A 26,567-nucleotide genomic window follows, 5' to 3' on the forward strand; every position below is an offset into this window, starting at 1 on the left:
AAAACTTTTTTTCTCATTAGAAAATCATTTATCCATCGAGCTCGGTACTGCCACGGAAGAAAAAAAAGCAGTGCCTGAAGCCTGGCAGCGGAGAGGGCGATTTTTTTTTTTTTTTTTGGGGTGTCCCCCCCGAGCAAGCTTGCTCAGGCTAGCAGCACGCTGCTGTACACGAGGCACGGGGAGGCCGCCTGAGCTTCCCCCCCCGCCCCCGGGGCAGGGGCGGGCGGCAGCCGCCGCGCTCCATCCGGGTCGGGGCTGCGGGGGGAGCGCCGGGCGCGCAAGGCAGGCCGGGAGTGGCCCATATCCGGGAAGCCCTCCGTAGCGGAGACACCGACAAAATGGCGGCGCCGAACTGAGAGGCCTGTGGCGGCGGCAGCAGGCGCTGGCGGAGGGACCGACGAGCCGCTGCCGGCATCGCGGAGGGCCGCGCGGGCGGGGCCGAGCTCCGTGCGCCCACGCCCGGGCCCGGGGCGCTGCTGCCGCCGCCGCCTTCTCGCCGCAGGTAGATCCGCTGTGCCGCGGTGGCGGAGGGGGGGCGGCGGCGGGTCTGGGGAGCGGCCGCGGGTTGGGGGCGGGCGGCTGAGGCGCGGCGGCAGCGCGGGGGCCATAACGAGCGCTCTCGGCACGGCCGATCCGAGGTGTCGTGGGCTCTTTTAGTCCATCCGGGAGCGGGTGCCTCTGAAGGCGGCTTCTCGCTCGCCGGGGAACGGCTCCTCGGGAAGGGCGGCGGAGCCCGCGCCACCCGCTCCCCGGGCGCGGCCGGTTCGGCCCTCGTGCTGCCGCCGGCGGTGTTGGCCGCGCTCGTCCCGCCGGCTTGCGCGGGGAGAACCGGCGGTGCGGGCGAACCGGCGCTGCGCAAGACGGAGTTCGAGTCGCGGCCTGGGGCTGACTGGGCGACAGAAGCGCAGGTGTCCCCGTGCTGTGGGACGGAGCCGGGATCCTCGTGGTTGCCGTATGCCCAGCGCTCCTCCCGGCGCCGAGACCCTCCTGGTCTGGGTGGTCCTCGAAAGGCTGGGTCCTGCCGTGCTGAAGGAATTACTTTCGTACCTGCCTGTGCCAACGCAGCTTACACTTTGGTCCTCAGTGACAGCCCTGCTGCTGGCCATAAAGATCGCTTTTGCGTGCGCTGGAGATTACTACTACTGCTACCGAGAATTACTAAGAACACATTTGTACCGAAGAAAGGCTGTATGTTGTTAAAGGAGATAACAGAGTGTAAGAATGGAAACAGAGCAAATGCACAATGTTCCCAGTGTTCAGCTAGCCTCTGGTCATTTCCAGCTCAGTCTTCACTGACTGTGTGTAGTTGTGTTTATTTACTAATTTCAGGATCCTGTTTTCTCCTCATCCTATGGAAACTTTGAGCATTGGAAATGCATCCTTTGGTGAATTGCTTTACAGCTCAATGACCAGTTATCTGAAGAACAGCTTCCTTGTATTGAACAAAGCGCCTACAAACTTAATTTTATGTTTCACAAATTCTTGATTATTTTTTTTTCTAGTAATAAAGTATTGTTATTATGCATAAAGTGCGTTATTAAATAGGTACATGAGAGGGAACCAAAATAGATTAATATGTGGCGTTCAATACTTAATTGGAAATATGAGTACTTAAAAGTATGCTCAGAACTTTTGGAGATCAGAAACGTTACAGATCTGTTACAAAGCTGTGTATTTTTTCCTTGGAAAAACTTGGAAGTCATTGACGGTTACATGCAACCATTCTGTGTTTTGATTCAAATGCCTATTTTTAAGTCCAGTATTTCATGAGTATACTGTGAAAAAACAAGGTGGCTTGTTTTTTTTTTTTTTCTTACAGTTTGACCTGTTTTGAAAAGAAATGAAAAAGTATTGGTTTAACTCCTTTAGGGAAGTGGAGGACTTCAGCAGCAGAAACATCTACATTAACAAACAGGTCTATCATTTTCATTTAATGACACAAAACTACAAGGGGGAGTAGATATCAGTTCCGTTGGATACAGTTAGCGTTTGCTACTTAGAAGTACAAAATTGAGATAGGTTTCTTACTGAGCAGTCAAAACTTTCTTGCTTGAAAATGTGTGCAAGTGTCTGTAAGAGGAGATGACTTCTAAATTTTGAGGTTCATATGTAAAGCAAGGTAAGCTGCAGTAATACTTGCTTTCTTGTACTTCATTAAACTAGAGGACCAATTTAATTTGGTTTCTGAGCAATTAAGACTGTAGTTTCACATGCACATCAAACTACTTTTACCCATCACTGCTGCCAAAAGAAACAACCCACTAAAAAAAAAGTTACTATTTATCTGGGTAAGTTCCTCAGCTTGATTCACTTTGTGTGGCCTTACAAACAATTATGCTGTCACTAGTAAGTGGTGGGAGATAAGTGGCCTGGCTGGTTTACACTGGTGAAGTTCTGCTTCTGCTAAAAAATTATGTGAAAGTGCAGCTTTATTTTCCAAGACTACTTAGTCCATATCCTGTTATGCTGCAGTTGCCAGCAAAATAATAGCTATCAAACACTTTGAGTGTCCCTTGTCTTAAAGTTCTCAAAGCACTTTAGAAAGAAATAAAATTATCTCAGTTTTGCACCTGAAGAAATCGGAGCACAAGCTGATTTTTTTTTTTCTTCCCTCTAGGTGGTAGACTCTAAGTCTCTTGATTTATGATTTAAGTGTCCTGTTAATTTAACCTTGATTTCTCTTAGGGGTGTTAAATTTGTTTATCTCAGCTATTTGTGATATAACCATAAAGTGAATATTGAAATACGAGATGAAATTATTGTAAAATACATAGGTGCAAACCAACTGTTTTCTGCTGAATTCCAAGCCTTTGGAACTTATTAAAAGGCATAACTCGTGTATGGACATGTTTTCCTTCTGCCATTGGTATCTGTGTGACACGACTTCAATACCAACTGTTCTACGTAGGTTATCCTGCCAATGGAGAACTAGTCATTACTCCTAATTTTGTCTGAATTTGAACAAGTCATCTAGATTACTAACCCTCTAAGATATTTAGCCTTGTTGTCCTATGTTTTGGGATGAGTTTATGCTAGAGGTTTCACTTTTCTGGAGGTGGTGGTTTTTTCATGTGCTATTAGGATATATCCTCACACTTTGGTATCAAACACCTGTGTTTTTTTTGAAGCAGGTCTCTTGGAAGGAAAAGGAACATCCATAGCAAAACTAAATTCTAGTAAAATCATCTAAATACAGTTACTTCCTTTTCTTTGGGAAAAGTGTTTTTAACAAAGTATTTTCAATGTGGTCTGAAATACAGCATGTTTTGAAAATTATTTTGAAATGGCCAAAATGAAATTACACTTTAATTGCTTTCATCATGTACTTTCTGCTGAATCTAGATTTCTTAATGCTTTGAGCAAAACTTCACTGTTTAGTATTAAAATTCACTTACATGTCTGATGATCTTATTCAGTGAGCACTGAAGTATGCTACCAGACTGCAGGAGAAAGCTTTATTGTAGCTACCAAATTACATTTATTTAATGTTTCAAACCTGTCATAGGGCAAAGAAAGCTTGTGTATGCAGTTATGGCACCTAAAATTTACATAGTTCCATTAGAGAAATTAAGTGGTTCTCCAAAGAGAATGTGATTAAGTGGGTATCCCTTGGGTTTCTTTTCACAATCCTTGTTTATGATTTACTTCAAGCTTTCAGGTTTTATTCATATATGGTTAGCATGTGTATTTAATTCATGTAACTTGCATGTGTATTAGAGGGTTCTTTTTCCTGTTAATTTCTTGTTGTGTTCTTCCTCAATCACTGAATTATTAATTGGTTTATGACAGTGCAAATATTGTAGAATTGAACCCTGGATGAAGAAGGAGTTACTTCTGTGTAGACTGTGTAAAACTTAGACACCTGTTTAATTCATGTCAAAAATGAGGAACACTTATCTATACACTACTACTTTAAGAGGCAAAAGATGCTTCCAGACATCTGAATCTTCAAAAATAATCCTTCAGAAAGCTAGGAATGCAAATTTTTAACAGTTTGAGAAATGAAACACAAAAATTAGAACATGTCAGTACTGCTACTGTTAGACATTGGATTTTAGTAAAGGAACAGTGTGAGTCAAGCTTTACCATTCTTCTAGTTGCCTGTGAAGAATAGAGTGCTAAAATATGTAAATTTTGTATCTTGTGCTATCCTAGTAACTGATCTTCCTCTGTGGAGCAGCAGAGACTGCAAAAGTTGTATTTCATGATACTCTAGAGAGGCAAATGCTCTGTAACTTCTTCAGTGTTTCACCTTAGTTGCTCTATCCTTTACCTTGCCAGTTACAGTACTAACGAGTGCACAGCACGAATGCAGAGATTTTAGTTCACTGCAGACACAGGGTTCTTTCCCTCATGAATCAGCTTCTTCAAAATGCAAACGCTATTTATTTATTTTTGGCAGAAAGTTCTGTTTCCCTTACCAAATATCACAGCTATGCTCTCGGTGAATTTGATGCTTGAGTTATTAAACAATTTTACAGTAGTTTGATTCAATTTTCTTTGTTTCCTTTTTCCCCCTGCTCTCATCTCCCCTTATGTAAAATAAATTTTAAAATTACTTAAATATTGACAAAGACTGGTTGAAGGAGACTCAAGCTAAGAGACTGTGACAGCCTTAGAAAACCAAACCCTTAAACAGGATTAAATGGCAGATGGTACAAGAAATGTGTGTTGTGTGTGATGAGCTAGGCAAGTGTTTACTTTTTACATACGTGACTGCTAAAGAATGGATAAAATCATGGTAATTATATACTCTCACTGGTGTACTTTGTACTTCTCACTTCCATCTGTTTGTGGAGCTTGATGTCATAATTGTTGAACAGCTAGGGGATTTGGTCCGTATCCTAGCTAACTGGGTAGTGGAGTTGGCACCTCCAGCTGTACGAGTGTTGATGGAGAGAATGTGGGTGACAAATGGAGACAGCACCCAGCAGAGAGGGAAGGCGAAGAAACAGTGATGGGGTAGCACACAGAGCACTTCATCTCTGCTCTGCAAAGCTTTGTCCACATCCTTTGTGATTCAGGACTGTTCCAACTTGAGGCACCTGAAACATTTTTTTGTTAACAGACTGTTAGAAGCCCAACACAGTTTATAATTTACGTTGAGTAAAGACTGCCTGAAGGAGTTGCTTAGTGTGCCTTTAATAACTGTGAAGGCAGTGCTGCACGGAAACACTGTGCCACCACCAATGCTACATTGTGAACTTTTTCACTGCTGTATGTATAATAGAGATTTTTTTTGTTTTGTTAACAGGATAGCTGGTTTGGATTGTGACAAACTCCAGGGCTACAGGAACCATGGTTTCACAGTGAAGAGCTGCTGCTTTCACAAGTTCTGAAACTACCAGCCAGTCTTCCTTGAATTTTGGTGTGTGCGAGTCCTTGGTGGAGGTTGCATATATACATGTTTTCATGAAGAGAAGTGAGAAGCCAGAAGGTTATAGACAAATGAGGCCTAAGACTTTTCCTGCCAGTAACTATACTGGCAGCAGCCAGCAGATGCTACAGGAAATACGAGAGAGCCTCAGGAATTTACCTAAACCCTCAGATGCTGCTAAAGCTGATCACAGCATGGGCAAAATGTTGTCTGAAGATCACAGGCAAGGCCGAAATCCCCCCAAATTTGTAACGTATCATAAAGTTTTGCAGGAGATTAGAAACTCACTTCTGCCTTTTGCAAATGAAACGACCTCAGCTGTCAAAGGAACATCAGAAGTTAATCGACAAATGCTGCAAGACTTACAAGCTGCTGGCTTTGATGAGGTGAAATGTTCTGTTTTCAAGATTTGGTGTTCTGCTAACTATAAACAATTAGTGCATGTTGAAGGGGTTGTTGCTCATGAAATGTTTGAACAGTGTATGATAAGCAAAATAGCTTCTTCAAAATCTGGTAGGTTTCTAATTAGGACATGAAACTGGTAATAGTGGGAGATGAAGAAGAGAAATAGAAGGATTTAGAGAGGCTTGGCTTTTGGTTTTGTTTTCTTTTGTAAGTATCTTGTGCAGTTTGTTCTTATGTGGTAGGGGTAGATTATTTTAATTATTTATATAATTTTAGGCAGAGAGAACTGGGCTCTCTACAACACGGATTTTTGCCTCTGATACTCAACAGAATTTTGCATTGTGCTCAATTAAAATATGTTGATAAAACATGGCCATTCTAAATTGAAAGGCAGTAACATATTTCAGAAATTAATTTTAATGAACTTTTTACATCTTTGGCTAATAGAAACTCGAACTTTCTGGAGAAAGAAATTTGGCTATCCTTACTTTATGCACTTTGTCAGATACAGATAAAATAACAAGGTACCTGAGAAAACCAGTTGCAGGGTGTTGTCTCTGAGGTATAGTCTTAAGACAAAAATGTCAAGTCTCTTGAAAATGTTGGACATAAGTAACTATTCTGCTGCTATTTTCATTATAAGAACAGGGAACTAAATAATTGTTCAATTAATTTTTTAAATTATTGGCTAAACTTCTTTCATTTGTTCATTTTAATAAGTGAAAGGAGTCTGAAATGTGATTTCCAGGAATAAAAAATGAATACACTTAGAGCTGCTGTGTTGTTACTGGGACTTGCACATCAAAGTAAATTATACCTGTTTTCTTGCCACCTTTGTAAACCTGAGTACAAAAGCAAGGTTTTTTTAAAAAGAAAGAAGCTAGCAAACCACTCATCTTTCCAAAGGAAAAAGGCACAGCACCACAACAGGGATTGCCTTTACAGGAGTGCACTGCTTGCAGTGGTGACTAGCTCACGAGTTCTGCTGGCTGTGATCCTTTGGTATTTACAGAGAGATCTGCTTCTCCAAAACTGTCAGCTGGCTTGTCCTCAACAATGACCCAGTGTCAGGTGCTGATAGTGGTTTTTCATGTTCCTTTCGCTGCTCAGATACACAGTCCAGGCTGTGTTTTCTGTAAGAATGGGAGGATTTTATAATCATAAAAGATTTTGTGATAATTTGCTCCTGTTCTGTGGTTTGTTGCTGAGGTCGGGTTTTGCGGTGGGGTTTTTTTTGTTGTTGTTGGTTTTGGGGGCTTTTTTGTAGTTTGGGTTTGTTGGTTTTTTTAAAGTAGATCAGTTCTCAGATCCATTTTTACAGATTGAATCTGCAGTCATTTTTGCAAACTGAAGAATGCTGTGTGGATGGATAGTAAACTAGGAGGGTATCTTAAGTTGGTATTTTTGTTGGATCCTTTGTATCTTGAAGCCTTCTGCTCCTACCTTTTGTTCTTGGATACAACTGAGAATTCCCAGGGCGCTTGTGATTATATGGATCTTTTTTCAGGCACAGTGCCATTGTAAGCCATTTCTGCCATGTGTTAACCCACAGTTGTGTTGCCACAATAGTCCATATGGCATTGGCCCGTGAACACCACTGGGAACAGATACAGCTGAAGTAGGAGAGCATTTTTTTGTGTTGGGGGGTATTTGAGACAGCAAGTAGGAATGAAACGAGAATGTATTTTGGGCTGGGATTGTTTTATGAGTGGATTGTAGCTGGCGTGTGTTGGCCAGCTGTAAGTGGCTGGTCTGGACTGTTCCTGACTGCCATTAGGCATGTTTATAATTTAGCAGATTATGTGCAGAACTTCTTAATTTCATGATCTCAGATGCGTTACTGGCTTTCTGTAGGGACTAACCCACCTAATATATCTATACTATAGACTTAACTATAACTACTAGGTACCAAGCCCATTTTTTTGTTTTTAATTTACTCTGATTTGGACCTATCTATATAAGCAGTGTTTCCTCATCTCAGCTTTTAATGAGATTTCATTAAGGTGTTGAAAATGGATTTAAAGTAACTATACATTTGTCTCTTTGCCATATCGTGCTGCTTGGTAACTCAGTTACCACTTGGAAGTTTGGAAACATAATGAATTTATTTTTTACTTTTTTAAAAAATATATTGAATGTCACAAACATTCCAGTTATTCCCCCCACCCCTCAAGTAGTAGGTAATATTAAAGGTTAAAGCTGAACAGATAGGTAGATAACTATCAGTATCAGAGGGGTGTGTGTGTGTATATATGTATATAAATAAACAGTAATACATATGTATAGTAATTACGGGAGAATGCAGTTCATTGTGTTTGGGTTTTTTTAAAAAAAATCCTAAATAGCTTACAGGAAATCTCTTTTGTTTATTAAGATTCAAGTTCAGTCCTCATGTGTTCTGTGTAAGGTGATAATCTTCAAGACATTGAATGCTTCATGTCACATAGGTGACCAAGTTTTTTGTTCTTCAGCTAGAGAGGAGAGAGATCCTTTGACTCTTACTCAAGTCCTCTGGTTAGCAGAGAGGGAACTAAATTTCATTTCTGAAAATATTGCCGGCTCTGTACTTTGAGATTCTGTGTGTCTCTATGGCTTGGTGATGTGAACTTGTAGATTTAGGTTTCTATATTGTAGAATTACTTGACTAAAAAGACAGTAAATTTGGTTTTGAAACTGATTAAGAAGAAAATTAAAGTCGATACGTAGAAATGAATGATGGGTCCTATAAAAGTGTATTCAAATTGGAAATTAAATACTCTGGACAACTTTCTGTTTGCACAGTGATCAAACAGCATACTGGTGCTGAAAATGTATTTTGCAACAGATCAGTGTTGGCTATAATAGTAGATGTGTTGCAGACATAACTGTCTCGTGAAGGAGCTATGAGACCAAAAGTTGTATCTGCTTTTTCCAACAATGTCAGCTCGTTTGTAAAGATTGCAACAAAACTTTATCATATGTATTTTTTATTTTAAAAGGTTCTGCTTTATTCACTGCATTTAATGATTATTTCTGAAGGCTGTATGTAATTTTGTATACTTGTAGTGTTAAAAATGTACACAGGCATGGTAAAGGTATAAAAGTGGGTTTGAATTTGAAATTGATACTGACTACTTCCCCTCTGAGCCCTCTTTGATGTCCCATTAACCTTAGTAGAAGGTGAATGCTGTCGTATGTAGGTAACCTGTTCAAACGTAACATGAACTGAAACGGTTGCTTCAGTATGACAAAGTATGGCCATAACAAATCACTGAAGACAGTGTGCGTAATTATAGGGAGTTAGGCTGTGGATTTGTTTCAAACTTGTTGAGTCAGCTGCACAAATCCTGTTCAATGTAAGTGGGAGAGCAGTGCCTGACTTTTAACCTTATCTCTGGAATTCTGCCTCTGTTGCTTGACCTTGATCTCATTCAAGTCAGTGGAAAAACCACTGGTCCATAATACACTTCCCATTGACAGAGATGGGATTGGCCATCAGATCAAAACTTGGTTTTGGATCTCTAAGAACACAGAGGCTAAACCTACCACAAAAATAATAGAATTTCTGCCAATGACGTTGTCTTCGTCAGGAAGAATTCTTAGGAAGAAGCCAATGGGTATTATTTGACAAAAAGTCATGCTGAGCTGAAGGAAAATGAGCAAAAACCGGAGTTCTGAATTTCACATTAGGGTATCTTTCATAGAATAACTTAGGTTGGATGGTCATCATGTAACTAGCTGTTACCTGGGTAGTGCTTATCAGTAATAAATGCTTATCTAACCAAACAGTTTTTATCAATAAGATGACACACAATTTACATCAAACTATGGTGCTTCTGTGTTGTTTTTTTTTCCCCAGAGATCCAGACTGTATTGGTGTTTTGGAGGATCTGTTGTGGAGAAAACATTTTAAAATTAGTTTTAAATCGATTGAGAGAAATCAGTTATATACTTTGGTAAAAATACTGGAGGATATTTGGCTAAATAACCATGATTTATGGTATTTTAGCCATTTTCTTGTAAATTATTTTTTATATGATTTTCTCTTTAGGATATGGTTATACAAGCTCTTAGACAAACCAACAACCGTAGTATAGAAGCTGCCATCGAATTTATAAGTAAAATGAGCTACCAGGATCCTCGTCGGGAACAGATGGTTGCAGCAGCAGCGAGACCAGTAAACGCAGGTATGAAACCACCAGGTAGGTGTATCCATGGTAACTCAGTAGCTCACTCAGTGTATTCTTATCAGTGAAAAATATAAAATAGTAAATTCCTCCTTCATGTGCTCACAGTGGAACAGAGGAGGTGTTGAGATACAGGTTTCTTGCTTTTCAAAATAGCGTGTAAAGTATATAATGTAATTTTTCTGAAAGATAGGTGCATTTGACATGAATTTCTTAAATGTTTCTTTTTAAACTGCGTGGGTTTAGTATTGTATCTAAGTGTTTTATATAAGGAATGGCATTCAGATCTCATTTTAGTAATTTTTGTCCCTCATTGGTGTGATGTGATGCCCGTATTTTGTTCTCAGTGCCAGGTGCCATTTAGAAGTCAGCGGTGAGCACTGAATTCTTATTTTAATTTTTTGTCTCTTCACGCACTTTCCCGTGCAGCAGCAATATGTATGCATACTTTTGTGTGCATATATGTGTGTGTCTATATATATATATATATATATTTATATATTATATGGCTACAATATTTGTATTTTAGGATGCCCTGTTTCAAGATCCCTTTCTCTGCTTAATTTTCTGCTTGGTTCCAGATTTTCTTCCTATGGTTTTTAAGCAGACTTAATGTTTTTATAGATGTTAGATGATGCTTTAGTAGCAACAGAGTCAGAATTTTGCCACTTGCTATTACTGCTCTCTTAACACATGCAAGCACATTTTTAATACATCTTGATGCTTTTCTTTTAGTAGCATGCACCTAAACAAATGGTAACTTTCAAGTGCAGCAGAAATACAGAACTTTTATTTGACTAAAGTTGAGTGCTGAGCTGCTAGCACTGTAAAGTTACATTTGAAATTGACTGTATAGGTATGAGAAAAAATTAGTAGTCAAGAGTAGTAAAGTTCAGCATTATTTTCATTTAGTCTGTGAAGCAGGCTTAGTTGGTGCTTGTGTAAAGCTGCTATCTGAATGCCACCATTTAACCATGATTGTCATTGTTACTTGCAAAGATACAGTAATTAACACATTGTTTTACTGAAGATAGTGACTTTCAGCAGTTACAGTACTGTACGTGTTTACAAGTATCTCAGTAATAACATTGTAAAAAGCACAATAAGACTGCATGCACTATCAGTTCCTTGCATATTATTTTGTTTATATGATGCAGAATATCATCTCTGAAGTAAATATAGAGTTTGGCCCTAAGTTTTATTTTCATACAGTTTTAATATTTGCCTCTATACAACACTTCTACTCATAAAGACATAATTAAATTAATCAGATTTCACATCAAGGAATATAAGAAGTTTGGATGAACTGTATGCATACAAGGGTGTAAGCAGGCTGTTTGATTTTACAGCATTCAGTTAAATTTTATTTGAAGAACACTAAGTGTTTTACAAGTGTTAAATTGGAAGGAAGAGCAACGTGAATAAACACTTTTCTGTGCTATCACTTTTTTGTGTTTGTACTGAACGTCTCTTCTGAGAGTTGCTTTATGTATAATTAAAATACATAGTGTGCCTAATAATTTTCCACATTGCAGTTTTTTTAGTTAAAAATTGCATCTGCAATTGAAGCAAAATGCATCCTCAGAAAAGTGATTTCTAAAAACTCTGTTAATATAGTTTCATTGCACTTTTTTGCTCTTATACTGTGTACTGAGCATATTACCAAAACATGTTATATATTACTAGATAAATTTTTCATGTGAAGTACAGTGAATTGTGCTATGTCAGAGAATTCCTGTCCTAATTCTGTAATAATTAATGCAGAAGAACAAAATGTTCAAAGCAGTAAATAGAAATAACTCCTAATAATATAAATGCTGTGTTTCCTTCTTGTAAAAGCAGGGACTGTACAGCAGTCAGTTAACCGCAAGCAGAGCTGGAAGGGTTCTAAGGAGTCTTTGGTTCCTCAGCGGCATGGCCCTTCCCTGGGAGATGCTGTAGTTTATCGCTCAGAAAGTCCCAGCTCGCAGCCTGATGTAGGAAGGCCGTTATCTGGATCTGGCATTGCAGCATTTGCTCAGGCTCATCCCGGCAATGGACAGAGAGTGAATCCCCCGCCTCTACCACAGATAAGGAGTGTCACTCCTCCTCCTCCACCTCCTCGAGGACAGACACCCCCTCCAAGGGGAACTACTCCTCCACCTCCTTCCTGGGAACCAAACTCTCAGACAAAGCGTTACTCTGGAAACATGGAATATGTCATCTCCCGTATTTCTCCGGTGCCACCGGGAGCATGGCAGGATGGTTATCCACCTCCACCTATGAATCCTCCATCCATAAGTTCTTCCACGCCGGGTCAGAGAGGCATGAGCGCTGTCCCCATTGGCAGGCAACCGATAATCATGCAGAGTTCTGCCAACAGCAAATTTAGCTTTCCCTCAGGAAGAGCTGGAATGCAAAATGGCAATTGTCAGACAGAATTCATAGTTCACCAGAATGTGGTGTCTGGGAACTCAGTGAGTCGCCAGCCACCCCCGTACCCCATGAATCCAACTAACAGGCAAAGTCCCACAGCACTACAGATGCAGGCAGGAGGATCTGCTCCTCCATCAGCTTACACCAATGGGAATCTTCCTCAGGCAATGATGGTGCCAAATAGAAATAGTCACAACATGGAACTTTATAATACAAATGTAGCTGGAATACCTGCGTCCTGGTCACAGCCTTCCCCTGTGCAACCACAGGCATCACCTGGCAACGGGCATGACGTGCCTACATGGCAACCCAACGTTCCCGTACGGTCAAATTCTTTCAACAACCATCATGGAAGTAGGCAGAGTCACTCTAGCAGCTCTCAGCCTTCGGCTACAACAGTAACAGCTATAACGCCAGCTCCCATTCAGCAGCCAGTGAAAAGTATGCGTGTGTTAAAACCAGAGCTACAGACTGCCTTAGCACCCACTCACCCTTCCTGGATGCCACAACCAGTGCAAACCGTTCAGACCATTCCCTTCTCTGAGAGTCCATCTACAAACATGGCAGTTATGTCTTCTGTTGCAGAGGCTCCAAATTACCAGGGTCCCCCACCACCTTACCCAAAACACTTGTTACACCAGAATCCCTCTGTCAATCTGTATGAGACAGGACCCAAGCTCAATAAGGAGGAACCACCTGTTTTATCCAAGGAAGATGAAAGTGAAAAGAATTATGAATGTGTTGATTCAACAGACAAAGAAAAGAAACAAATTACAACATCACCTGTTCCTGTTAGAAAAAACAAGAAAGATGAAGAAAGAAGAGAGTCTCGCATTCAAAGCTATTCCCCTCAGGCCTTTAAGTTCTTCATGGAGCAGCATGTGGAGAATATACTTAAGTCACATCAGCAGCGTTTGCATCGGAAAAAGCAACTAGAGAATGAAATGATGAGGGTAAACTCTTTCTTCTTTCTAAATCTATGGCTAGAACTGTTCCCATATTAATTTTAAGAAAGATGTATTAATTGCAGAATGTTTAAATAGTACAGACAAATAGAACGTTGTGGTATATCATGGTATTGAAGTCTATTTTTAGTTTTTGTGTTTAAGACATGGCAAATTCTTCATTGCTTTGTTTACGTACTTCACTGTCATCTTAGAAATTAATAAGATTTTTGCCTGTCTGAATGTAGTTCATCTGGCTGATCTATGATTAGGCAGCAGAAGCAAAATCATTGTTGCATGAATTGGGATTTAACTACATGGCTCATAGCTCTTTGTTATGGGTTCTATTTAACCCTGATTTTTGAGTTATTAAAAATCATTAAAATATTGCATATATTTTTATTTTTTTAATAATAAACACTGCAGGGACAAGTGGCAGGCTGCTTAGTGTGTTTGTTTAGTCACCCAAACAGTGATAAATTTATGTTCTGCAGTTTGTTTCCAGCAGTGATAGAGTTTAAGTTCACAGAAAAACCCCCTAATATTTAAAAGTTCAATTTTTAGAGTGAAAGAGACATGGTACCTTTTGCCAAAGTATTTTATAATGCAGGCTTAAGAGTATCTGTTTAAACAAGGGGTAATTGAATGGAATAACAAAAAACAGACATCAACAAAGGGCCATGAAGTTGATCAAAGGGCTGGAGCACCTCTCCTATGAGGACAGGCTGAGACAGTTGGGCTTGTTCAGCCTGGAGAAGAGAAGGCTTTGGGGAGACCTTATAGCAGCCTTCCAGTGCCTAAGGGGGCCTACAGGAAAGCTGGAGAGGGACTGTTTATCAGGGAGTGTAGTGACAGGACAAGGGGTAATGGGTTTAAGCTGAAGGAAGGGAGATTTAGATTAGATACAAGGAAGAAATTCTTTACTGTTGGAGCAGTGAGGCACTGGAACAGGTTGCCCAGAGAGGTTGTGGCTGCCCCCTCCCTGGCAGTGTTCAAGGCCAGGTTGGATGGGGCTTTGGGCAACGTGGTCTAGTGGAGGGTGTCCCTGCCCATGGCAGGGGGGTTGGAACTAGGTGATCTTTGAGGTCCCTTCCAACCCAAACCATTCTATGATTAAAAACATGTACAATCAACTTCTTCGTGCCTACATGAAGTCAGTGGTGTATTTCTGGGATTTCAGTGTTCTACTAAACTAAATAAAACCAGTGAAAACTGGAGCTGATGTATACAAAGAGAAAATAGTGAGAAGTAGTGAAATTAAGATTTGCAGAAATGGAAATTCAAGGTGTATTACTTATTTCTTAACAATTGTTGAAAATTTGACATAAGTATGATGTACCTTTTAATTTATTCTATGAACGAATGTATTTGGCTTATGCCACTTTCTTAAAGTGCTGGTTTTTAAATCCATGTTTTCTTACTCTTTGAAAATTCTTACTGTAAGCTGTAGTGTTTTTCAAGTGTTTGCTTAATCACAATATATGTAAATGTTAGCAAGATTTCTTCCTGGAACTCTTTCTAGATCTTTATTCTTAGTCTTCTCTCTTTCCTTTTCACTTCCACTAACAGCTGATTTAGACTGTTAAGGTGTGGGAAGCTTTCCTGAACTCTCTAGCCTCCATCCCTGTGTAGACAAGTAAGATTTTGGAGCAACAGTATTTATTAAGAATAGCATGATCCCTTTTTAGAGGGCTTTGCATGCAATCCTGCATTAAAAATTAAGCATGAATTTGTTTTGACTATTTTTGAGTACTTAAATGTAAGATTTTAATTAATGTTGATTTGCAAACTTCACTTCCCTTCCTACTGTGTTGTGTTCCATAGTATTGCAAGCATAAGTATTACTTATATGAAAGCACTGATAAAACTTATTGATATTTTTCTTGTGCATTTAAAGGAGCCTAGTAAATGTCTTTTCTTATATTGAATGCAACTTAATGTATGCTAGATTTAAAACTGGGACGTTTAATTACAGGCTGAAGGGTGGAAAATGGGTATTATGTTGCAGCAGACCTCTCTTTTTCATCAGCGTATAGGAGGGGAATCTCACAATAATGAAGTATGTTTTGTGTCTTCATGAGAAGGAAGAAGGGAAGCTAGCTCATTACTTATGGTAATCAGGTCTTCAAATGTCTTCTTGACATTTGTTAATCTTCAAAAATCCCTCCTCCTGCATTGACATGTGCCTTAAGCATGTTCATTCACAGAAAACTTGAGATGTTTCTGTCCTGGAAGACAGTGCCTGGGTATTCCTGCAGTAACGTGTTGAGAAAGACAATTTCTTGATGCAGAGTAGGGAGTTGAACCTGTTTCCCACATCCGGTCTTGAACGACTGCTACCCAGTCCTAGCTACTGCCTGTCTGATGTAGACAAAAAAATTTGTCTCAAATTTGAGACAGCCTTTCCCATTTAAATCTTACTGAGTTGATACTCCTTGTGAAGTTTGTTTGGGTAGACAAGCATTTTGTATGCATCTTCGTAACTGCATCTCCTTTGGATCCATTTTTGTTATGATGCCTGTAAGAAATTTTCCGTGTTCTAACAGTATTTTCTTTAATAGGTGACATATAGTATCCCAAAAGCATTTTTAAGTTACTGAATGATATCTAATCTTTTATCTCGCTTTTTTTCTCAGTCACATCTATTTTATTTTGTTTCAAGTTATGTTGTAAGTTAGGTAAAGTAGGAGTCATCTGTTGACATGCAGTTTATACAGGCCTAGACTAGTGGTTACCTAATCCTGATGATGGTCCTGACTGCTGTTATGCAGACAGTATCTTAAACATTTGAAACATTAAGGAGGCGGTATCAAGATTTTGGTATCAAGAATCGATAAGATGCGACAATAAGAAATTGAAAACTTATTCTAGAATAGTGCTTGAGTAACTGTGGTGATGTTTGCAGGGATTCAATTTGGCCATGCTCAATTTTATGATCAGAATATCCACGAAATGTACTGTAGGTTGAACTTGGAAATCATTGCTGTAGGGTGGTGATTTCAAGCCAGGCAGGCAGATAAAATAATTGAGATGCTATGAAAAAGAGAACATGTAAGATTTTGAAAATGCTGACAAAAAAAAAAGAGGAATTAATGTAAAGCTTTGTCGGGGTTGTGTCACAGAGAAAAGAGTATAAAAAATTGAAGAAAGATTCTGTTCACATTAAAACAAAAAAGAAGGGATATTGTGATTCCAGGGCCTGAAATTTGCCAAGAAAGATGGCCCTGGAATTGAATGGCACTTGGAAGGAATTGAAGCCAGCAAAAGTACACTAAGAGGAACCCAGGTTGGAATACAATGAGAATGTTCAGTGTGGTTCTTGTGATAAGGGTTTCCACGCTGTAGGTAAGGAGTTACATGTGGCCTGTGAGTGTTTCAGGTGTCAGAATGTTAGTGGTGTTGGGCAGAACACCAGGGATGTTCATTCAAGATAGGGATTTGTACGCAGATGGGAGCCAAGAGCTGATACCACAGGGAGGAGCGAGCCACTTCAAAGAAATTGCTCTGCTCAACTTGTTGGTGTGCAGAGTGGAGAGCGGTAGAGAGGGTGTGACTGAAGTTCTGTTAGAAAGAGGTGAGTTATGTGGTAACAGGGAAGATCAGGTCTTGGCTTGTGGCAGAGGCACGTGCTTGGTGTGGGTGGACAGTAGGAAACGGTGCCATGTGGATCTGGTTTGTGTAGATAGGCCGGAAAGCATCAGAGAGTTGCATGCTCCCTCCTGCAACTGAAATTCCACTGTCATGATCAAGAAGTTTAGTGACTTGTGCTCTAGCTAGTCTAAAGAGTGGAAGCCTTTCCCACTGCAGCTCTTTAGTTAGCCCTCAGTGACTTACTGCTCCTAGGCATGTCTTGGCTTCCTTTAGCTCTGCAAAGAGAATCAGGGAAGCAGTTGATGCACACTGTTACTCAGATGAGTATTATTTGCAGTGGTTTTTATCAGTAGTTTGTAAATTACCCTTTCTCTCCTTGAGAACATATTCCTTTCTCAAGAACCTTCTGGTGCATGGCACCTCATGCATTTTGCTGTTGAAAGTAATCACATTTTGTTTTGTATCACTCTTATGCTTTCATAGAATCCTAATGTGTAAATTAAAAAAAAAAAGGAAAACAAAACCCCTTAAAGTATTATTTCCCATGCTGTATATAAGTATTTGGTTTGCTTTGCCTAAGCCTTGTAATTATAAGATCAGCAAGAATTGAGAGTACTGTTCACTCTTCAGATTTAATTCTGTTTGCACAGGTTGGATTGTCACCAGAAGCCCGAGATCAAATGAGGAAAATGTTGTGCCAGAAAGAGTCTAATTATATTCGGCTAAGAAGAGCTAAAATGGACAAGTCGATGTTTGTAAAAATTAAAACTCTGGGAGTTGGTGCATTTGGAGAAGTTTGCCTAGCAAGAAAAGTGGATACTAATGCTTTATATGCAACAAAAACTCTGAGGAAAAAAGATGTGTTGCTCAGAAATCAAGTTGCTCATGTTAAAGCTGAGCGGGATATCCTTGCAGAAGCTGATAATGAGTGGGTGGTTCGGCTGTACTATTCATTCCAAGATAAGGACAATTTGTACTTTGTAATGGACTACATTCCAGGAGGTGATATGATGAGTCTCCTAATTAGAATGGGTGTCTTTCCAGAAAATCTGGCACGGTTCTACACAGCAGAACTGACCTGCGCAGTTGAAAGTGTTCATAAAATGGGCTTCATCCACAGAGATATCAAACCTGATAATATCTTGATAGACCGCGATGGTCATATTAAATTGACTGACTTTGGCCTCTGTACAGGTTTTCGATGGACTCACGACTCAAAATACTACCAGAGCGGTAAGAGAAATATAAAAGGTTTCTTTGTTATTTTGTTGACGTGTCATTCTTTGCAAGGAATTAAATAATGAGTAGAAAGATGACAGTGCTGTTTCCTTTCTGAATAATAATGTATCTAACAGTATGTCTGCACACCACTCATTATAGAAAGCAATGTTTAGTTAGAGTGAGTTTGTAAGTGTGAGCATTGATTCCTTGAGGGAGAAGCAACGAGCTATGCTGCTGTAAGTTTGTCCCATTAGTGGCTTCTGAAATTTGGAGAGAGAAAATCACTGCGGTAGCAAGATAATTATGTAGACAACAGCCCTAACTCTGTTTAGAAGATAGGACTGATGTTTTAAAGTTAATTGTTCTTGAAAACCTTGCCCCAAGTTTTGAGTGTCTCATGTACTTCCTTTTAGTATAACCTATTGATTTCCAAGGAAGGAAATCTTTTAAAAATCCTACTTGATTACTTAAAACAACAGCTAAAAAAAGGTTGAGCAAAAAAATTCACAGTTCTGAGAATGATAAAATACAAATTTTCTAATAACCTATTTTTAATTTTCAAAAATAACATACCTTCAAAACCAGCTTTTAAAGTACTTTTGACTTGTTTTATCAAAATATCATGTATCTTAGGCCAGACCATTACACAGTCTCTGGAGAGAAGTTGAAGATCTAAAATCTGATTGTATTTTTGATGGTTTAAATATTGGGGTTTTTCTGTTTACGTAAGAGCAAGTACAATATACACCCTGTACCCCCTAATGTGGTTATGGTAAGGCAAAACTGAGGAGAGTTCTAACTTAATTGTTGAGATAATTATGAGAAAGTATCAACTTAAAAAAGTGTCCTCAAAAGTTGGCATTTTATACCATAAGCAAAAAGTCAAAATCCTGATGTTGATGACCTTTTTAGCTCTCAAATTGAGCATTGAAATTGAAACAGATTTTACCTTACAACAAGAAATGTTAATAGATAAAGAAAATTTTGTACTAGTTAAGTTCTAAAGTAATCTTCCTCAATTTTGGCATCTTTCTCACTTGATTATAGGTGATCACGCACGTCAAGACAGTATGGATTTCAGCAATGAGTGGGGTGACCCGGCAAATTGCAGGTGTGGAGATCGGCTGAAGCCACTTGAACGTAGGGCTGCACGTCAGCATCAGCGCTGTCTGGCCCATTCTCTTGTCGGCACGCCCAATTACATTGCGCCAGAAGTATTGTTACGAACAGGTAATGCATTTTTGTACTGTAATCTCACAGCAAAGTAACTGATACTCAGGTAGCTTGCTTCACCTTTCTTACACTGCCACTTTTCCCAAGTATACAATATTTTGACAAAAAATAAATATGGAATAAATATGTTAATATGGAAGTCTTAAACAAGTATTGAATATAATTCTCTTGTGAACCTTTTTTATTCTTATTATAATTTTCCTCTTGTATTTCTAAGGCTTTGGCTACTTTTGTTTTAACTTCATTTCAGGTTACACACAGTTGTGTGACTGGTGGAGTGTTGGAGTAATTCTCTTTGAAATGTTAGTGGGGCAGCCTCCGTTCCTGGCACAAACACCACTGGAAACACAAATGAAGGTAACTTTAAAAGTCTGGTATTAACAGTCTAAGAAAGGCTTGAAATTTACATAGTCTTTCTAATTTGTAATGGAATCAAAGGTGATTTTTGAGAGTAGTGCCTATCCAAGAATGTTACAAACTAACAAGATTTTAAACTTTACATTACTGTGGCAGTGCACATAATTTATAAAGGGTCTTCAAGGATCATGTTGATGTCTTTTATCTGGTGATGCAGTAAACGTGCCAACTAAAAATCACATTTCAGATCTCAGCTGTTCCCTTTCACTTCTTGCCCCTGTTCAGTTGTTATTTCGACTTTCTTTTCTTCTCTTCCAGCATCTGGGTGTTCTTTTCCCACTACTTGGCTTCCGTGCCTGCTCACCTGCAGAGGTTTTCCTTTGGTGATGTATCTGTAGGTGCTCAGGCTGCAAAGGTGGAGGAGCAGCAGATGGCCGTGGCTGCTCAGGGTTACTGGTGGCTCAGAGCCGCTGGACCTTTCCTTCCTGAGCCCCAACTGTTTCAGAGAAACCACCAGGGCAGTCTTCTGCAGGTGCTGTTTTTGCAAAACTGCGTTCAGTTTACAAGATCTTCATTGGCTCAAATTATTATTTTTTTTAACTTTAAATCTATCAGTCTTTCCAGTGCATCAAATAAAATTAATTTGCCTCACCTTCTTTTTAAGATTGTAAGCCATGTGCCTAATCTTAGGGTCCAGGTGCTGGATTTTATGATATCTTTGTTGGTTTATATAGCAGGGGTATTCTGTGCCAGACTCTAGATTTGGAATGTGAATAAACTTTACTTGGATTTTGCCAGATTTCCAGACAAAATATTCCTTGTGTTTCTGAAAGAGCAGCTTCATGTTTTCCCCTCTCTAGCGTAAAAACACTTAGATGTGTTGAATGACTGCTTTGTGGCTGTTTGGGGTTTTTTTGTTGTTTTAATTTTTACTGGGTTTTTTTCCTTTTTATGAAATTGTAAATAGAATAACACCTCTTTTTGCTTTAAAGGTTATCAACTGGCAAACTGCACTTCATATTCCACCTCAAGCTAAATTGACTCCAGAGGCCTCCGACCTTATTATTAAACTCTGCCGAGGGCCAGAAGATCGTTTAGGCAAAAATGGTGCTGATGAAATAAAAGCCCATCCGTTTTTTAAAACAATTGATTTTTCAAGCGACCTACGGCGGCAGTCTGCTTTCTACATTCCCAAAATTGCTCATCCTACAGACACGTCAAACTTCGATCCAGTTGATCCAGATAAATTGTGGAGTGATGATGATAAGGAAGGGAATAGAAATGATACGCTTAATGGGTGGTACAAAAATGGAAAACATCCTGAACATGCTTTTTATGAATTCACCTTCCGAAGGTTTTTTGATGACAATGGTTACCCATACAACAATCCAAAGCCCATTGAGTATGAGTATGGTAGTTCCCAAAACTCAGAACAGCAGTCAGATGACGACGATGATGATGAACAGGCAGGTAGAGGAGTTAAAAATCGTGACCTGGTTTATGTTTAGTAGAGGAATAAAAATTAAAAACTAAATAAACTTATTTTGCAGTTGCAATTTTTGAAAAATCTCTTAAGAGAATTGAGAGAAGATTGCTAGGGTAAATACATGCATGCTTTTTTTCTTTAAAAACACTAAGAAAATTATGTCTTCTGTTTCCTTCTCTGTACATTTTGTTTCCCCAGAATACAGGGAAATCCCTCTCAAATATTAATTTATTCCAATATTGTTAATTGTTTAATTTAGAAGAGATTTGATGCTAGGTGGAAGAAAAAGTCACTTGAATTTTATTATTGGTTCTCTGTACTCTAAGTACTCAAAAGAGGAAATAGTGATGATTTTTTTTTTCTCCCTAAGATGATGCCTGGTATCTATTTGTACATATACTGAATAATTTTAGAAAACAAATCTCTGTTTCAGAATTTTTAATGACAGTTTTTCCTTGCATTGACCAAATATAAAACCTACTTTACACTAATAAAACTCTCTAATACATTTCTGAAGAGGAGAAAAAAAAAAAGGCTGCTGTACTCTCACTTCTCACCGTATTTAGCCTAATTATTCACAGTGTCGGAGAAACTGAGCCATCTATCTGGTGAAATGTTTCCAGCTGCTGTGGTAGTGACATAGTTCTCAGCTTTGGAACAAGAAAGTGCCAGTCTTGGCTACAGTGTGACAGTGAAGTGATAAAGCATTAGGACTAGTATTTTATTAAATAGTAATTGAATTTGACATCAGTAATGCTGTAGCATGTGAGCGGTACTCTGCAAGCAGAAGGACTGCTTACTCAGAAACAACTTTATTGTCTCCTGTTGTCAGTTCTCAGATAGTTAGGCAAAGAGCTTTAGGAAAAACACTTTCTGAACTCTAGGTTAATTGTCTGACTACAAACAAACTGTAAAGTGTGCACAGTTCTGCTTTAGTTGGAATTTTTAGTTTGAAAAATAAATTTTAGAACAGCTTCTTTATTATATGTTTGAGATAGTAATGGGAAAAGATTATAAATTAAGGCTTTTGAGACTGTTGTTGTGGAGACTAGTTTTGTTTGGCTTTACACAGCTTTCCTCCTAGTTACACAGGTGGTGTCATGCACCAATCCATCTGAGCCATCAGTGCAGTTTCAGTGGTCCATCTTTCACAACTCAATTCAGAGCAGAATTAGGAGCTTAGGGCTGTATCTGCTGCTTTCCTTCCGCATAATTTCCATAATTTCTTGCAGCAGGTGAGCAGGTATCCCCTTGGGTCTCATGGTGGGAGGGTGCTGAGTCCGTTGAGGTTACACAGAGCAGGGTAACCCTCTCAGTAGCTTCCCTGAGACAAGACCAGGAGTTACAGATGAGAGGCAGAAGGAATTATGATTTTTTTTATCTCCCTCTCTCCCTCTCTCCCTCTCTCCCTCTCTCCCTCTCTCCCTCTCTCCCTCTCTCCCTCTCTCCCTCTCTCCCTCTCTCCCTCTCTCCCTCTCTCCCTCTCTCCCTCTCTCCCTCTCTCCCTCTCTCCCTCTCCCTCTCTCCCTCTCTCCCTCTCTCCCTCTCTCCCTCTCTCCCTCCCCTTCTCCTGAAGCTAACACAGTGGTAAAGAAAATGCACTATTTTTAGTAAACTTCATGTCTTGTAAAACATTTCCTCCTTCTTGGAATTGAATTCCAATGGATAATCTAATAATGTGCCTGTAAGCGTTACTGCTTTCTTAAATTATTATTTGTGCCATTGCACTGGCATTGTGACTATCTAAACATCGTTAAACTGGTGTTCATAGCTGTTCTCACAGCAAACACTGGTTACTGGTTTACTTTTCTCAGCAAGCTGGTTTAAGAACTTCTCGTGCGCTTGCGGCCATGTGTTCCCTTTTTGTGCTCCAGTTCAGTCTCTCTCTTTGTGCCAGTGCAACTGCCTGTAGCAGTATGCTAAATACTGGATCAGTGAAAAAACTGCTTGGTGGTTAGCGTTTGGGGGTTTCTTGTAAACATGTTAATTTGAGTGATCCAGTTTCCACTGCGGTTGAAAAAATTATTTATATTGGCATAACTAAGGAGTGAACTGCAGTAAAGAGGGTTGGCAGTATGGAAACTTCTTAAATGGACTTTGTCATGGGATAAAACATTTGTGGAAGTTCACCCGTCTCCTGTGAAATGCTTATCATGGTTAGAAGATGGTTATGAAAAATTGTTTTCTCAAGCAGATAGGTAGATACTTTCTGTCATTAAAATGGGTTTGCAGCTTAATAAACCAATTCATGTTCTGTCTGCCTGTTCCACAGCTGTTGAAATAGAATAGTTTTTAAGATTCATTTCATTTAGCTTGAGTATTATAAAATGGCTGCAGTGTATAACTACTCCATTTTATATATTATGTAAAAAAGATTGTTTTCCATGTAAATAAACCTTTAAAGATTATCCTCCTTCATAGTAAGTATCCCAGTAAAACTGGTCTACTTGTCTTGGAGTAAAGTATAATATATTACTGGTTAAAGGTAATTTAATCAAGCCTGCCTTACCATTCGTGAAGTGTGCAGAGAAAATAATGTCAAATCTTCATTAAATTGATAGTCAAAATTGCCTTTTTATCTGAGTATATTTCTCCTCTGCCTGCATCATATTATGTTATATTCCTGTTTAATGCTGTAACTGGTCTTTAGCCAATGTGGTTTTAAAAAAAAAAAAAAAAGGCGTCTGTAAGGGCACCATGGTTCTATACAAGCAAACCCAATTGCTTTTATTAAAGGAAATTATTGAGTCTTTTAAGGACATGTGCAAGTACTGAAATATTAAATATTATTTTGCAATTTTAAACAAATACAGGAAGAGCTCACATCTTTAGAATTTGGTAGATGTTTCTGGCATTTTCTGTTATCTTGTGTTGGAAGTTGTTTGAATTTTGCCACCTATATGCTGCAGTATTACATGTTTCCTTGCAAAAGTGCAGTGTGTTACAGTCCAAGTTCTCTGAGACAGTTATCCGTGAATGTTCACAACTCTCCAATGTGCTATGCCTTACCCATGTTTTGAAACTTCATGTTTCGTACATAGATTCAGAGTCTGGTGAGATTCTTTATAGCTGCTGCTTAAAACATGGGTATTTCACTGGTGACCTATGATGGGGATTGGTTTGTACAGGCCATTGAGAAGAGAGGCTCCTACCCAGCAGCTGTGGAATTCTGCAGTAAGTTTTAGTTCAGGTGACTTTCACTTTGTAAAGCATGAAAATAAATTTCTCTTATGTACCCTGGTACACATATTAATTGTATTTATAAAATGTTCTATAATCCCGTAACTGTACTGTAAATACTATTTGATATTCAGTGGCATTCTATCCTAGGGCAGGCCCTCTTGCTGTATCTTTTCTATCCTCAATTTGTAATAGAATCTATAGAATATATGGCTAGAAAGTCTCTTTGAGACTGACGTATCTTCTGCTGTTGCAAAGCTGTGAGTGGGAATGATTTATTTAGATTCCTTTTAATACTGTTCAGCTAATAGGCAGTGCAGTGGGTGGTTTCTCAGATGCTGCTGCTGTCACCCAAGATACTATTAGGCTTTGGTTTCACATGTCTTTGGTGTTTCAGATCAGACCTTTAATCTGTTTGCTTTAATTCAGCCAAAGCAGAAAGATAATAAATTGGGTCAATGTCATGGTAAAATGTTTGAATGCCTTAAGATGCTCTTGATAAAGGCACTATTCAAGTTTACTGATTTATATAGATCTATGTAGATCTATATAGATATATTCCATGTGTGTATATGTATATATAATGTCTTTTTTGTATTATAAATATCCTTCTGTCAGTTCTTTTGAATCCTCCAATTAAATACATAGACCACCACACAATTCTGCTTAAGCAAATTTATTCATTTATTATGTGCCTAGTTAGTAAACTTTACAATCTTGCATTATCTCACAACCACAGTAAGTTACTCACCGGCCTTTTGAGTATTCAGTACTCATCTCTGTCACGATGTAGGCATCCACTTTTACCAGGTCTCTGCATACCTGTAGTCCAGGTGATCTCGGAAAGCTTACTGGTGTGTTTGGGTTTTACAGGGTTACATGGTGGTGGCTTGGGCCGTAATCTCCGAGTCCCCTGATGCTGGTATGAAAAGAACGTGCATCTTTTATGCTGAATTTCCAGACCGTCCATCCCCTTTGTGCAGGAGTGCCGGATGTGCTGTTTGTCTGTCTGTGCTCCATAGTTGAGGAGCTGAGGCTTCCTTGCCACTGCTGACTGACCTGCTAGTGCAGTGCGCGTATTTGACCTGGGGGACGTGAGTGGATGGCTGTGTTGACACTTGTTTAAAAGTTACTTCAGAATAAGAGAATGACTTCCCAGCACTTGTGAACAGCCTGACTAAATTATCAGCTGCTGGTAGTCAATGGCATTCCTTCTGAGTTTTAGAAGCTGTTTCTGTTTTCTCAGAATCAGTTTCTGTAGTGTAACATTTCCTGGGGTAATGAAAAATGCAATGAATCTGTAAGAAGTGAAAATAAAATTCTTGTTTTGGCTAATCAAATATGAAATGTGAACATTAGCTACCCGAATGCATGTATTTTTCTTTCCTCCTTCACACCCCTGTCCCCCAAGTCCACTTCATGCTGCAACAGCTCTGCTGATTAACAAAAAATTTGCATACGTTTAACAGAAATGTTATTGTACTTAGCTATCATCTCATGTTTGTAACCTGTTCTCAAAAGTATACATTTTGATGTTCAAGAGTTCGATTTATAGGTGCTTTCCTTGTCCTCTGCTGCCTCTTTCATAAAAATAATTAAATCTTAGTTAGTTATTATGCATACACTATGTATCATGAAGCTATTCCTTTTCTTAAGAGAGCTAAGACAACAGATCATAGCTTTTGTGTTTATTAGGAGGGAAAAATGTTTTTCAGAAAGTCCACTTCAAGTGCACATCTCAAACTGCTGATGCAGAAACTCGTGTTTTACTGCAGAGACTATATTACATCCTAATTCTTCTACCTTTGGTTTGGGGGGGGTGGCAGGGTAGAAGTGCAGCACCACTTTTTGTTCATTAACCACCCACAAATAGCAGAAGGGTAATCCCTTCAGCTCTCATCAACCAAGCGATGTGATAAAGTAATACTTAGAATTTTAGAAACTCACCATCTTAATCTTATAGCTGAAGTAATGCAGAAATGATTGTCTTAAATTAACTTGTTTAAGGAATAGACTCAAGTTGCCAATTTTAAAATGTGAAATGGATAAAAATGTATGTAAGAATGGATGTGATAAACTTAATTAAAAGGCTAAGTAATGCTGCAGGTCTTCTGAGTTCACCCTAATGGACTATCATAAACCTGCTGCGTTGTGCCCAACCTTTAGATCCTATTTGTTGCTAAGCAGTTGAG

General features: G+C 39.1%; 1 protein-coding gene across 6 annotated transcripts; it reads left to right on the plus strand.

Annotated features, from left to right (window-relative positions):
* Positions 1 to 288: 288 nt before the first annotated feature.
* Positions 289 to 25,035, plus strand: LATS1 (large tumor suppressor kinase 1). Of its 6 annotated transcripts, none has more exons than XM_054819707.1 (9): positions 295 to 502; positions 1,820 to 1,915; positions 5,255 to 5,763; positions 9,813 to 9,963; positions 11,788 to 13,316; positions 17,549 to 18,131; positions 19,167 to 19,349; positions 19,603 to 19,709; positions 20,702 to 25,035. In XM_054819707.1, exons 3-9 carry the CDS (start codon positions 5,413 to 5,415, stop codon positions 21,215 to 21,217), a joined length of 3,420 nt encoding a protein of 1,139 aa, XP_054675682.1. In that variant the 5' UTR covers positions 295 to 502; positions 1,820 to 1,915; positions 5,255 to 5,412; the 3' UTR covers positions 21,218 to 25,035. The 6 variants fall into 6 exon arrangements, with proteins under 6 accessions (XP_054675686.1, XP_054675682.1, XP_054675685.1 ...); XM_054819710.1 differs by having other exon boundaries at positions 9,813 to 9,948; XM_054819711.1 differs by lacking the exon at positions 1,820 to 1,915 and having other exon boundaries at positions 289 to 502; positions 9,813 to 9,948; positions 11,791 to 13,316.
* Positions 25,036 to 26,567: the final 1,532 nt, after the last annotated feature.

Source organism: Grus americana, chromosome 3 (assembly GCF_028858705.1).
Source record: "Grus americana isolate bGruAme1 chromosome 3, bGruAme1.mat, whole genome shotgun sequence".
In the NCBI taxonomy this organism is placed as follows: Eukaryota; Metazoa; Chordata; class Aves; order Gruiformes; family Gruidae; genus Grus; species Grus americana.

What these genes read in the sequence shown, in the direction of transcription:
- LATS1 (XM_054819707.1), top strand. Translation starts at nt 5,413, where the DNA reads ATGAAGAGAAGTGAGAAGCCAGAAGGTTATAGACAAATGAGGCCTAAG. An exon ending in CGCAGGTATGAAACCACCAG is followed by an intron (nt 9,964 to 11,787) that starts GTAGGTGTATCC and finishes TTCTTGTAAAAG; the next exon opens with CAGGGACTGTACAGCAGTCA. An exon ending in CACTGGAAACACAAATGAAG is followed by an intron (nt 19,710 to 20,701) that starts GTAACTTTAAAA and finishes TTTGCTTTAAAG; the next exon opens with GTTATCAACTGGCAAACTGC.